Source organism: Aotus nancymaae, unplaced genomic scaffold (genome assembly GCF_030222135.1).
Source record: "Aotus nancymaae isolate 86718 unplaced genomic scaffold, 86718_ANA_hifiasm-v0.15.2.pri h1tg000033l, whole genome shotgun sequence".
Classification (NCBI taxonomy): Eukaryota; Metazoa; Chordata; class Mammalia; order Primates; family Aotidae; genus Aotus; species Aotus nancymaae.
Genome location: NW_026988447.1, coordinates 55,857,942 through 55,870,229, shown reverse-complemented (window position 1 = coordinate 55,870,229; position 12,288 = coordinate 55,857,942). Strand labels below are relative to the sequence as shown.

Genomic DNA, 12,288 nt, shown 5'->3' with positions numbered 1-12,288 from the left:
GTGATCTCGGCTTACTGCATCCTCCGCCTTCCAGGTTCAAGTGATTCTCCTGCCTCATCTGAGTAGCTGGGACTACAGGCGCATGCCACCACGCCTGGCTAATTTTTTGTAGTTTTAGTAGAGACAGGGTTTCACTGTGTTAGCCAGGGTTGTCTCCAACTCCTGACCTCGTGATCTGCCTGCTTCAGGCGTGAGCCACCTTGCCCAGACCATTTATTTTTGAAGTTCTGCATAGGGTAAGAATATCCCATCTTAGCTTTTACACAGTCTTCTGTAATAAAGTTGAAATGCCTTTAAATGTTATACTTAATGTAGTGCAATGAAAGGGCTCTGTGTAAGAGCTTTTCTTTATATTAATTGATTTGATATGACTTTTATTAAGTAGTGGGAAACTCTAACAGTTGTTTTCGTTTTTTTTTTTTTTCTCATTTAAAATTTATTTATTCACCTAATACACTAAAACTGTTGGGCTTTGAAGGGAAAAAAAACCTTAAAATTTGTTTTTTAGGGTTGAAAACCAGGAAAAAGGCTGATGTTTAAAAACAAAAATAAAAATTACAAAAATATTTTCAGTGAATATATGCAAAACCAGATATAGATACTATATAGCTTTTTTAAATTACAAATTTAGTGAGATCAATTAGGGAAAAGGCAGATAAACAAAAGGAAAAAAATTAATAAATATTAACCAATATTTCTACCAAGTTGTAAACAGCAATAGTTGGGGTCTGTCCTTCCAGGTTTCTTTCAACACACCTGTAATCCTAGCACTTTGAGAGACCAAGACGGCAGATCACGAGGTCAAGAGATTGGAACCATCCTGGTCAACATGGTGAAACCCTGTCTCTACTGAAAATACAGAAATTAGCTGGGCATGGTGGCACTTTCCTGTAGTCCCAGCTACTCAGGAGGCTGAGGAAGGAGAATTGCTTGAACCTGGAAAGCAGAGGTTGCAGTGAGCCAAGATCATGCCACTGCACTGCTGCCTGGTGACAGAGTGAGACTCCGTCTCAACAACAACAAAAAAATGAATGTCACTTTGGAAAATTTTAAAATTTATTTAACAATATAAGAAGAAACCTTTATTATTTTTATATATCTTTCATCATTTTGGTACTTGTATGTTTTATAATGAGTCTCCCATTTATGGGGCATAACTCAGTGTCAAAATCAGCATCCTTTTAAGCTTGGTGTGCTTCTGTGATCCCAGTTAAGACAGGAGAATCACTTGAGCTGAGGAGTTTGAGACCAACCTGAGCAACATTGTAAGAACCTGTGACAAAAGAAAACAAATCCTTGCATGTGTATACATGCACACACATACACATATACACACATGCACACACACTTTATTATATACATACAGTTATGTGCTGCATAATGACATTTTAGTTAATGACAGACCACATGTATGATGGTGGTCCCATAAGATTATAATGGAGCTGGAAAATCCCTGTCACCTATTGACCTTGTAGCTGTGGTAATGTTGTAGCACAGTGCATTACTCTCGTGTTTGTGGTGATGCTCTTGTAAACAAACCTGCACCTCCAGTCATATAAAAGTATAGCACATACAGTTATGCACAGTACATAATACTTGATAATGAAAATAAATGACTACTGGTTTATGTATTTATACTATACTTTTTGTCATTATTTTAGAGTGTACTCCTACTTATGAAAAATAAAAGTGAACTGTAAAACAGCCTCACATAGGTCCTCCAGGAAGTATCGAGAAGAAGGCATTGTTATCACAGGAAGTGACAGCTCCTTACATGTTATTGCACTTTAAGACCTTCCAGTGGGACAAGATGTGGAGGTGGAAGACAGTGATATTGATGATCCTGTGTAGGACTAAGCAAATATGTGTGTTTGTGTGTATTCATTTTCAACAAAAAGTTTTAAAATAAAAAGCATTTAAAATAGAAAAAAGCTTATAGAATAAGGCCATAAAAGGAAGAAATTTTTTTGTACAGCTGTACAATTTGTGTTTTACACTGTTTTCGTAAAAGTCAAAAAGTTATTTAGATTGGTGCAAAAGTATTGCAGTTCTTGCCATTGAAGGTTGTGACAGGTCAGGCACAGTGGCTCATGCCTGTAATCCCAGCACTTTGGGAGGCCAAGGTGGGTGGATCACCTGAGGTCAGGGGTTCTACCAGGCTGGCCAACATGGTGAAACCCCGTCTCTACTAAAAATACAAAAATTAGCTGGGCGTGGTGGTGGGTGCCTGTAGTCCCAGCTAGTCAGGAGGCTGAGGCAGGAGAATCTCTTGAACCCAGGAGCGGTTGCAGTGAGCCAAAATCACACCATTGCACACCAACCTGGGCAACAAGATCAAGACTCCATCTTAAAAAAAAAAAAAAAAAGTAATAACGGAACCAGCAATTACTTTTGCACCAACCTATAAAGAAATTAGTTTATAAAATAAAGAAGTTACAGTAAACTAATGTATTACAGAAGAAAGAAAAACTTTTTTCCCTGAGAGTCTCATTCTGTTGCCCAGATTGGAGCGCAGTGGCACAATCTTGGCTCTCACTGCAACCTCCACCTCCCAAGTTCAAGTGATTCTTGTGCCTTGGCCTCCCAAGTGGCTGGGAGATAACAGACGCCTGCCGCCACCACACCCAGCTAATTTCTCTATTTTTAGTAGAGACAGGGTTTCACCATGTTGTCCAGGCTGGTCTCAAACTCCTGACCTCAAGTGATCCACCCACCTAGGTCTCCCAGAGTGCTGGGATTACAGACGTGAGCCACCATGTCTGGCCAAAAACTGTATTTTTATAGGTTTGATAAAGCCTAAATGTGCAGAGTTTATAAAGTCTACAGTATGCTAGTGTCCTGGGCCTTCACCTTCACTCAACACTCACTCACTGACTAACCCAGAGCAATTTCCAGTCCTTTAAGCTCCATTCATACCAAATGCCCTATGGAAGTGTACCATTTTGTATCTCTTGCTATATTGTTCTTGTATTTTTTTTGTTTAGATATACATATATCATTGTATGCAGTTGTCTACAATATTCAACAGTAACATGATGCATGGTTTGTAGCCTAGGACTAACAGGCTATATCATATAGCCCAGGTGTGTAGTAGGCCATACGTACCATCTAGGTTTGTGTGTACACTCTTTGATATTTGCACAAGGATGAAATCGCCTAATGACGCATTTCTCAGTACGTGTCCTCGTCATTAAGCAGCGTGACTACATACACACATTTATGCATTTGTATTACTGTTTCCTTAAATGAAATTTCTACAAGTGGAATTACAGAATCAAAGATTTCTTCCTTTTGTTTTTTTTCTTTTCTTTTCTTTTCTTTTTGAGATGAAGTCTCTGTTGCCCAAGCTGGAGTGCAGTGGCACGATCTCAGCTCACTGCAACCTCCGCCTCCCAGGTTCAAGTGATTCTCCTGCCTTAGCCTCCCAAGTAACTGGGATTACAGGTGCATGCCACCATGTCTGACTTAATTTTGGTGTTTTTAATAGAGAAGGGGTTTCACCATATTGGCCAGGCTGGTCTCGAACTCCTGACCTCAAATGATCCATCTGCCTTGGCCTCCCAAAGTGCTGGGATTACAGGTGTGAACCACCATGTCTGGCCATCATTTAATTATTTAAGACTTCAGAATTTCTCTGTACTCAATAGAAGTTTATTTCTACTCTGTGGCAGAACTGTTTTAGGCACTGAGAATATGAGAGCAGGCTCAGTGAACAAAACAGAGTTCCTGTTCTTAAGAAGGTTGGTGGGAAGTCAGCATTAATAAGACAAATAAGTAAACAAATAAAGAGCTAATTTCAAGTAGTTGCAAGTGCTATGAAGTAAGACAATTTAAAATAATTTCTGGGGTGGAAATGTGCTGTAGGTGGTCAGACAAGCAGTCTTCATTGTAGAAATTATGTTTGAGTTAACATTTGGAAGAAAAGAAAAAGCATGGAAGGATCTGTGGTTAAAGTATTTCAGGCTGAGTAAACTGCTAATGCAAAGACTTAAGGCAGGAACAAGTTTGACATGTTTGAGGAATGAAGTCCCAGGGATGCAGTAATTCAGCATGGGAAGAGTAATGGGGATGAGATCAGAGAGCTAAAGGATCACAGTCAGAAGCTTAGATTTTACCCGAAGTGCAAAAGAGAGGTATCAGAGATTTTATGTAATGGAATGACATCTAATTTACATATTTAGAAAATCGTTTGGCTGCTGTGTGAGGAATGGATTAGAGATGGAAGTCTTTGAAAAGACAAAATGGAAGCAGGGAGACAAATTGAGTTTTGCCCTAATTTAGGAAATTGCTTCTACTTTAACACATATATTTTCCATCTTTACCTGTTGCAAGTATTTGGAAGTAATAACAACACACTAGTGATAAGCACTTTTATCATCCAGATAATGGTTTTTAGATATGATCTCTACTTAAAAGGAGCCAAGATTCCTTTTTAGACAAACAGTTCTAGGTTTGAAGAAAAAGAGTATAAAGTATTGTGTAAGAAAGCAAGGAAGCTAACAAAGACTAGTTAGGTTCATATAAAAGGACACTGGGGCCATCTTGAAAGGGCTTTCACTGGCCAAAGATTGGTTAGTTTGAACATCATAAGAATAATGACTGTAATTCATTACATCAATTTGAGTTAACAGAAAGCCATGAATTCTTGATAATACTAAAAATATAGGAAATAGAAAAAAAATAAGGCAAAACCTATTGAACACCATTGTACATTTCTATGGCACCAACTCATTATTGTGACAGTTGATAATTGGCGGGGGAGGGGAACCTTGAGAACAATGGGGCATTTATCCTCTCTTTCTAGTATAAACTGTATTTGGGGAAACCAAATTGCTAATATTGAAAAGCATTGTTGCTGAAATTTCATTGCGAGGGTTAACCTTGCTAGCAAGATTCAAATTTATTCAGTACTTTTGCTTTGATTTTTTTTCAAGTGTGCTTTAGATTGACTGCATTTTAAGTCATTCTATTACCAAGCCAGATTTAAATTTTCTTACCTTTTTGCTTTTTCTGTATGTTGAGATATGTAGTATATAGTATAACAAAATGTATTTATGTTTTATTGTTCTTTTGTTTTGTTTTGAATTGCTCTTTCAGCACTATCCTGGTGTGAACCAGCTGTCCTCCAGTCTAGGAGGATTGAGTCTTCAGAGTTCTCCACAACCAGAAAGCCTGAGACCTGTAAACCTCACTCAGGAGAGGAATGTTTTACCCATGACTCCTGTTTGGGCGCCTGTACCTAACTTGAACGCAGACCTCAAAAAATTGAACTGTAGCCCAGAGTAGGTATTTATTTGTTTTATAATCTTTCTTAGGTGATGAAAACATTGTATGACTTTCAAAAATGGTGAAAGTAGTATGCTATTTCTTTGGGTGGAAGTTTTGTTAATGTTGACTTTTCTATTTTAGTTTGTATAGAAGTTTTAGATATAAAACGTGATTTCGGTCATCTGTTTTTGTTCCCATCTCAGTCTTAATCCAGTCCTATCCCCTTATCACCTAATGTTAGGGAAATTATTTCTATTTGAATGAAGGGTTTCAGGAACCCAAATGTAACTATATTTTTTATTTCTTAAAAATCTTTTTCCTCACTTTTCAATAATAATAACTTCTGATATCTTAAATAAGGTTGAATCTTTAAAATTTTAGGCTTTGCTTGAAAAGAACATAGACCTCACTTATGTAATCTCAGGAACAGGTTTAGAGAAATGGTTTATCTCAGAATTTTCTTTTCCCACTCAATACAGAGTATGAAGACCATTGACTCCCAGGCTTATTAATCTAGTCTGAATCTAGACTGGATTTTCTTTAATGGAGAAGTTTAGCTGTGGCAGACTGCACTGGCAGCCACCAAGCCCTGGTGTACCTTTGTGTGGATGAGCTCTGTTACTCACTTCACAATGCTTCATGTTCTTTGTTCTTGCAAGCTTTTAGTATTTCTGTATCCTATGAATAGGATTTTCCCCTGGTCCTAGGTTTTTTTTTTTAAGAAGACATGTTCTTGCTCCTGGAATTTCTCCTCCGCATAAAGTAAACTCTGATTCACAGAACAACATTGTCTTTTTTTTTTTTTTTTTTAATGGTGTCTCCGTTGCGCAGGCTGGAGTGCAGTGGCCTGATCTCGGCTGACTGCATCCTTTGCCTCTTGAGTTCTAGTGATTCTTGTGCCTCAGCCACTAAATAGCTGAGATTACAGGTATGCACCATGACGCCTGGCTAATTTTTGTATTTTTAGTAGAGATGGGGTTTGGCCAGACTGTTCTCAAACTCCTGACCTCAAGTGACCTGCCCGCCTCAGTCTCCCTAAGTGCTGGAATTAGAGGTGTAAGCCACCACACTTAGCCAGCCTTGTCTTCCTTGCATTAGGAGAATTAGTATTTTTCAGAGCCAATATTTCCCTTTTCTTAAAGCAGTAGTTTTCCAGCTTTTAAAAAAATGCTGCAACTACTCTTTCAACCAAAATATTATATAGAATTCCAATATAGAAAATAGGAAGTGGAGCCGCTTTGAGAATTTCCCCTCTTCTTCCACTGTACTCTACCACAACACACCATCAGTGCCTCAGGTAGTGCCAAGATCATTTCCATAAAAGTATAGAGCATCATGGATTATGGGTTGAAAACAGCTGCCCATCCTTTGAATATAAATTGCTACCAGGTTGATAAGTTTGTAAATTATGACCTTGTAGTATAAATGGTTAGGTAGCCCATACATAAGCAAATGTAGTGTATAGGCCATACATAGTAGCACATGCTTGTAATCCCAGCACTTTGGGAAGCCAAGGCAGGCGGATTGCTTGAGCCTAGGAGTTCGTGACCAGCCTAGACAACATGGTGAAACCCCGTTTTACCAAAAAACAAAAAAGTTAGCTGAACATACTGGCATGCACCTGTGGTCCCAGCTACTCAGGAGTCTGAGGTGGGAGGATCCCTTGAGTCCAGGAGGTGGAAGTTGCGGTGAGTTGAGATTATACCACTGTACTCGAGCCTGGGTGGCAGAGCATGACCCTGTCTCAAAAAAGTATTTTTTTTTTTAATATTGCATATGTATAAGAGAACCCATAAGTAAGGGGAAGGCATACTTTTTTCTACCCAGTTATGTGTTTTTTTGCAAAAATATATCTTTTATCAAAATAACAAAAAGATAATTAGGAGCATAGACTTTAGAGTTGAGCAGACCTAAGTTCTTGCTATGGTTCTAATGACAAGTAGCTATAAAATTTTGCAATTTACTTAACCTCTCAAAGTCTCAGTTTGTCTGTAAAACAGGAATAATAATAGTATCAACATACTAAGATAAATCATTAATTCAATAAATATCGAATTCTAAGTTAAATGCAAAACACTGTTTTCCATCTGCTGGGGATAAAGTTTTAAACAAAACAAAGTTTCTGATCTCTATGGAATCACAGAACTTATATTCTATGAACAAACTAGTAAATATATAATGTAATGTTCAGGGTACTACAATGAAGAAAAATAAATCAGAATAGGGAGTGCGGGTGGAGGGTGACTCTTTTAAATTGAGGAGTCTAGACAGGTTTACCCAAAGACTTTTAACGTTTGAATAGAGATCTGAGTGAAGTGAGAGAGTAAGCCGAGTGACTTCTCTGGGAAAAAAGGGTTCCAAACTGCATGAATAGCAAATGTGGAGGTCCTGAAGCAGGAACAAGCTTTTTGTGTTCAAGGAACACTAAGCCTGCAATAAATAGATATCTCTATATCTCTAGATGACATTAATGACTCTTCTTAAAATTTCTTGCCTGGCTTTCAGTACTTCTGCTTTTTACTTCTTTGGCCTCTCGTTTTTTCATTCTTTGTTTATTGACCTTAAAACTTCATAAGTTATAAGCACCTACTCAATGAGGGAAACTGGGCTAGGGTGATACAAAGACAAAATGCTCTCTGATCTCAAGTGGTGAAGACAGACAAGATAAACAACCAATTAAAGTAAATCAGACTAATTAATATCATATAGAAGCATAAACATAGAGCACGGAGAAAGAAGTCATTCCTTCTGACGGGGAATTAGGGGTGAGCATGGTTATAAGCAATAATCTTGATGAGTCTTGTAGTAAGAGTGGGAGTTCGACAGGTGCAAAGGGGGCAGGAAAGCAGTAACAGAATAATTAAAGACGAAGAAATAATGCCTTTTCACTCTGTTTTCTATGTACTCCTATTTATGTCCTCCAGGCTAGTCATAATGGAGTAATTGGTCTCCTCTGAATGTGTACTACTTTTCTGCCATGAAAGTGTTGACTTTTCAACTTAGATCTTTTGGCATATATTACATGCATGCCTAGTTTATCAGGACCTTCTTGCTTATAGTTATAATTACATGCCCAAAGGATTTTCACTATATCCCCTAAATGCTCTTAATTATCTTAACTACTTCAGTGTATTTTTCTCTGATAGCTGTTATACTCCATGTTGTTTATGTTTTTTGCAGTTCATTTCGGTGTACTTTGACAAATATTCCACAGACACAGGCTTTACTGAATAAAGCTAAGCTTCCTTTAGGATTGTTGTTACATCCTTTCAGAGACCTAACGGTAAAGTAACATTTTGAAGTATTTATGAGTTCCGACATTTATGCGCATGTACAAGGTCTTAAATTTTATATTTTCTTAGAATTTTCTTTATCTTCTTTTATTTGAAGTTAGAAATAATCATTTCTGTAACATTCAACTTGGCAAACATTTTCTGAGCACCTGCTTTGTGGCAAGCTCTAAACTAAGCACTGGTAGTACAGAGATGATCAAGTCATTGAATTTGCCACCGAAAAGTTCTCATCTAACGGGACAAAGATGTAAAAACAATAATTACAGTGCAGGAGAACTAATACATGTAATTAATCAAATTCTTTGAGATACTTAGGTAGAGAGTACAGTATGAGAACTGATTCCCTGTGGATACAGTAGCAAAAGTTTTCTGTAAGTCTGACCTGGATTTTGAAAGATCAGTAGTTTTGGAAGGTGGAATGGCCATGGAAGGTAGATATGCTTTAGGAGTCTTTATTAAACACAAAGGAAACACCAACAATGATGTCTACTTAGACTGGAAAGCTGTCTGATTGTTTCTTAACAAATTAAACAAATTTTTAATTAAAAAATAAACTTTGTTATAATAGGGATTTTTAAACTTTAAAAATTTTAAAACTTGTACATTTTTAAACTTTTAAAGTTTTAAGAGTTTTAAATGTTTAAAGTTTTAAGAGTTTAAAATTTTTAAAACTTCAAAAATAATTTTATTCAGAGCTTCTGTTTGTACTTTGTAAGTTGTGTTTCTCTCTCAAACTTTTTCACTACTGTTGTTTACTACCCTTCTTACTGGTGCTAAGTTTTCTTTTGCTCCTATTCATCCAAGAAATATTGATTGACTACCTACCTGTCAAGCTAAATGCTAGAGATACAAAGCTTAAAAAGCTTCCTTGTGAAGCTTACTTTATTACTAGGAAGTATAGAAAAGATCAAAATGAATAGAAAATAAAAAATTATAATACGTAATAGGTACCATGAATTTATTCATTCAGTAAATATTTTTAATCACCTATAATACTCTTAAAACCTTATCTCTAAATCAAGACAGTTAATTTCCTATATACATAGGTGAGAGTTTTTCTCTAAATACAGATACCATGCATGATACCTTCTCGAAGTGTATATACTAAATTGTTTACAGTGACATCCTCTGGGATGTAGAATTCTGTAATTTTTTTATGTTTTCAGTCTCAGTTAACTCTATTTCCTGACTTCTTTTTTACAACAGATATGTGGTTACTTGTGTAATAATAATAATATATGTGAAAAAATTAAATACAAAGATCATAAATGTTCATGTGCAGATATTAAAAAAACAATGAAATATACTAAAATGAAGCAGATTAATTCAGGGGCTAGAATAATATGTGATCTCTTAATCTTTTTTCATATTTTCTAACTTTTCTTCTTAAATGTAAAATTCCTTTCCCAAACCAAGCATAGAGATGCATTTTTTTAAAGGCACGTTGTGTTTGGCTGCTTCTAGCCTCAGCTCCCATCAGAAGTTGCTGTAGCAGTCTAATGAGCAGTGCCTAATAGTGTAGTACCAGGTGCAGTCAACAAAGACAGAGGCATTTGTATATGGTATATGTTTCTCTCTCACTGTTATTTCTAAAGTTCAGCTGATGAGATCTAACTTACATTATTTTCTTGGCCAGTATTTGGTGTGACTTTGTTTTAATGTTACGATTTGTGACAAGAGGGAGAAAACCTGATGGCTGCATGTGTTGCTCAGCACATCCCTGGATTTTATTGATATGCTTCCATATAAAAACAGTTAAGGTTTCTGTTCTGTATATGGAGCAGAGCAGTATATGTTCTGTTTTTCCTCAGGGTGCCTTTTTCTGCTACAACTTCTTTATTTTATTTCCTAGCAATTACCAGTGATAACATCAAATACCATTGTGAGGTGCCGATCTTGTCGAACATATATTAACCCCTTTGTATCCTTCATTGATCAACGTAGATGGAAATGCAATTTGTGCTATAGAGTTAATGATGGTGAGTTTTTAGATTCTTAAAATAAATATGTTTTAATCCTATTTTCAACTTTTTTTGACATTTTTGTCATGTACTGGTTTCTCTCTTGATTTCTTAAAAAATAATTTTTATGCCATTTTTAGCCAAAGGAATATAGGCTAGGGCTAGGACTAGGCTAAGGCTTCATTTTGGCTGACCAAGGGAATAACTGAAAATGAGGAGCGTAACAGTGAGGACAAAGTAAAAAAAATAGAAATAGTGACACTTATGCAGGTGAGCTTATGCAGACTAATTATGTTTGCCCCCAAAAATAAAATTGTCTTACATTTGTATATTTGGTTAATTCAACTCAGGTAGAATTTTGCCAGTATGTCTGGATGCGTGCACATATATGTGTCAGTCTCTTGTTCCCTTTATTCATTTCTTAGGTTCCCTTACTAGAGTTGCTTTCAAATTATGTTTCTCTGATTTTTTTTTCATGGCATTTGATAAAATAAATAGGACACAAGTCTAAGAAAGAAGGTTACTTGCATCCTAGTTTTCTTACCTGATTTTGAGAACATAAGTTTTTTTATCCTTCTGATCTATTTTTTATTTTATTTTATTTTATTTTATTTTTGAGACAGGGTCTTGCTGTCACACAGGCTGGAGTGCAGTTGTGCGATATGGCTCACTGCAATCTCTGCTTTCCAGGTTCAAGCTGTTCTCATCCCTCAGCCACCCGACTGAGACTACAGGCTTGCACCACCATGCCTGGTTAATTTTTGTATTTTTAGTAGAGACGGGGTCTCGCCATGTTGGCCAGGCTAGTCTTGAACTCCTGGGCTCAAGAGATTGATCAGCCTTGAACTCCCAAGTACTAGGATTACAGACATGTCCACTGCGCCCAGCCCTGCTCTATTTTTTAAGGAGGGGTTAAGGGATTGATTTTTACCATTAAACGTTCACAGAACTATTGCTAAACCTCATGTAAATATTGATAATAGATGTTGGTTTTTAGGTGTGTATGTATGTGTTTAGTTACAAATTGTATCTTAAATTTCTACTGGGACCTCTTATCTAGTTCCTGAAGAATTTATGTATAACCCCCTCACCCGATCTTATGGAGAGCCTCATAAACGACCAGAAGTTCAGAATTCAACTGTGGAGTTCATTGCTTCTTCAGATTATATGGTAACTATTCAGTGTTAAAATTTGTTGTGAGACACAATTATATTGATCATTTGTAATTTTCTGTTAAGTGAATCCTTATCAAGATTTTGAAGTTGTTTATACTTGTAATTTTTAAAAATAAATTAATGCTGAAAGATTACATTTAACAGATAGAAAAACTCTTTCTAAAGGTTATTTGATCTCCTAGAATGCTTTCTGTGAATAACAAATATTAGTTCTGTCTGTCTTATGATGAGCACTAGCATCTATGATTTGTGGCTATTTTGATTTGATTATTTGCATGGAATGGATATAGATACTCTTCTACTATTTAACATTTAAGACTCTCAAAACAGAGAAATGCACATTTTTGCCCAAAACTTTAGTTTTCAGGTTCTTAAAGGTATCACTCTTTTACTGGTTCACCAAGTACAGCTATCAAGATAAGTGGATATGGACTTGTTTCTAATTTTTCCTTGTTTCAGTTAGAAAATGCTGTTTTTTAATTATATGAACTCTAAGATGTCATTCTTCTTTTCACTTCAGAAATGAGTTCTTGGCCCTAAGTTCTGCTAATCTTCTTTGTTGTATCTTCTCATACTTAACATATTTATAAA

The 12,288-nt window shown here is 36.3% G+C and overlaps 1 protein-coding gene across 3 annotated transcripts in view; it reads left to right on the top strand.

The window, feature by feature from the left end:
• The window catches only part of SEC24B (SEC24 homolog B, COPII coat complex component), a 103,994-nt gene that overhangs the window by 66,361 nt on the left and 25,345 nt on the right, over positions 1-12,288 (top strand). For all 3 annotated transcript variants that reach the window (XM_064384021.1, XM_064384019.1, XM_064384020.1), the window contains 4 exons: positions 5,098-5,282; positions 8,449-8,551; positions 10,414-10,540; positions 11,583-11,692. In XM_064384021.1, coding sequence (XP_064240091.1) covers positions 5,098-5,282; positions 8,449-8,551; positions 10,414-10,540; positions 11,583-11,692 — 525 coding nt within the window. The remainder of the gene's footprint in view (positions 1-5,097; positions 5,283-8,448; positions 8,552-10,413; positions 10,541-11,582; positions 11,693-12,288) is intronic.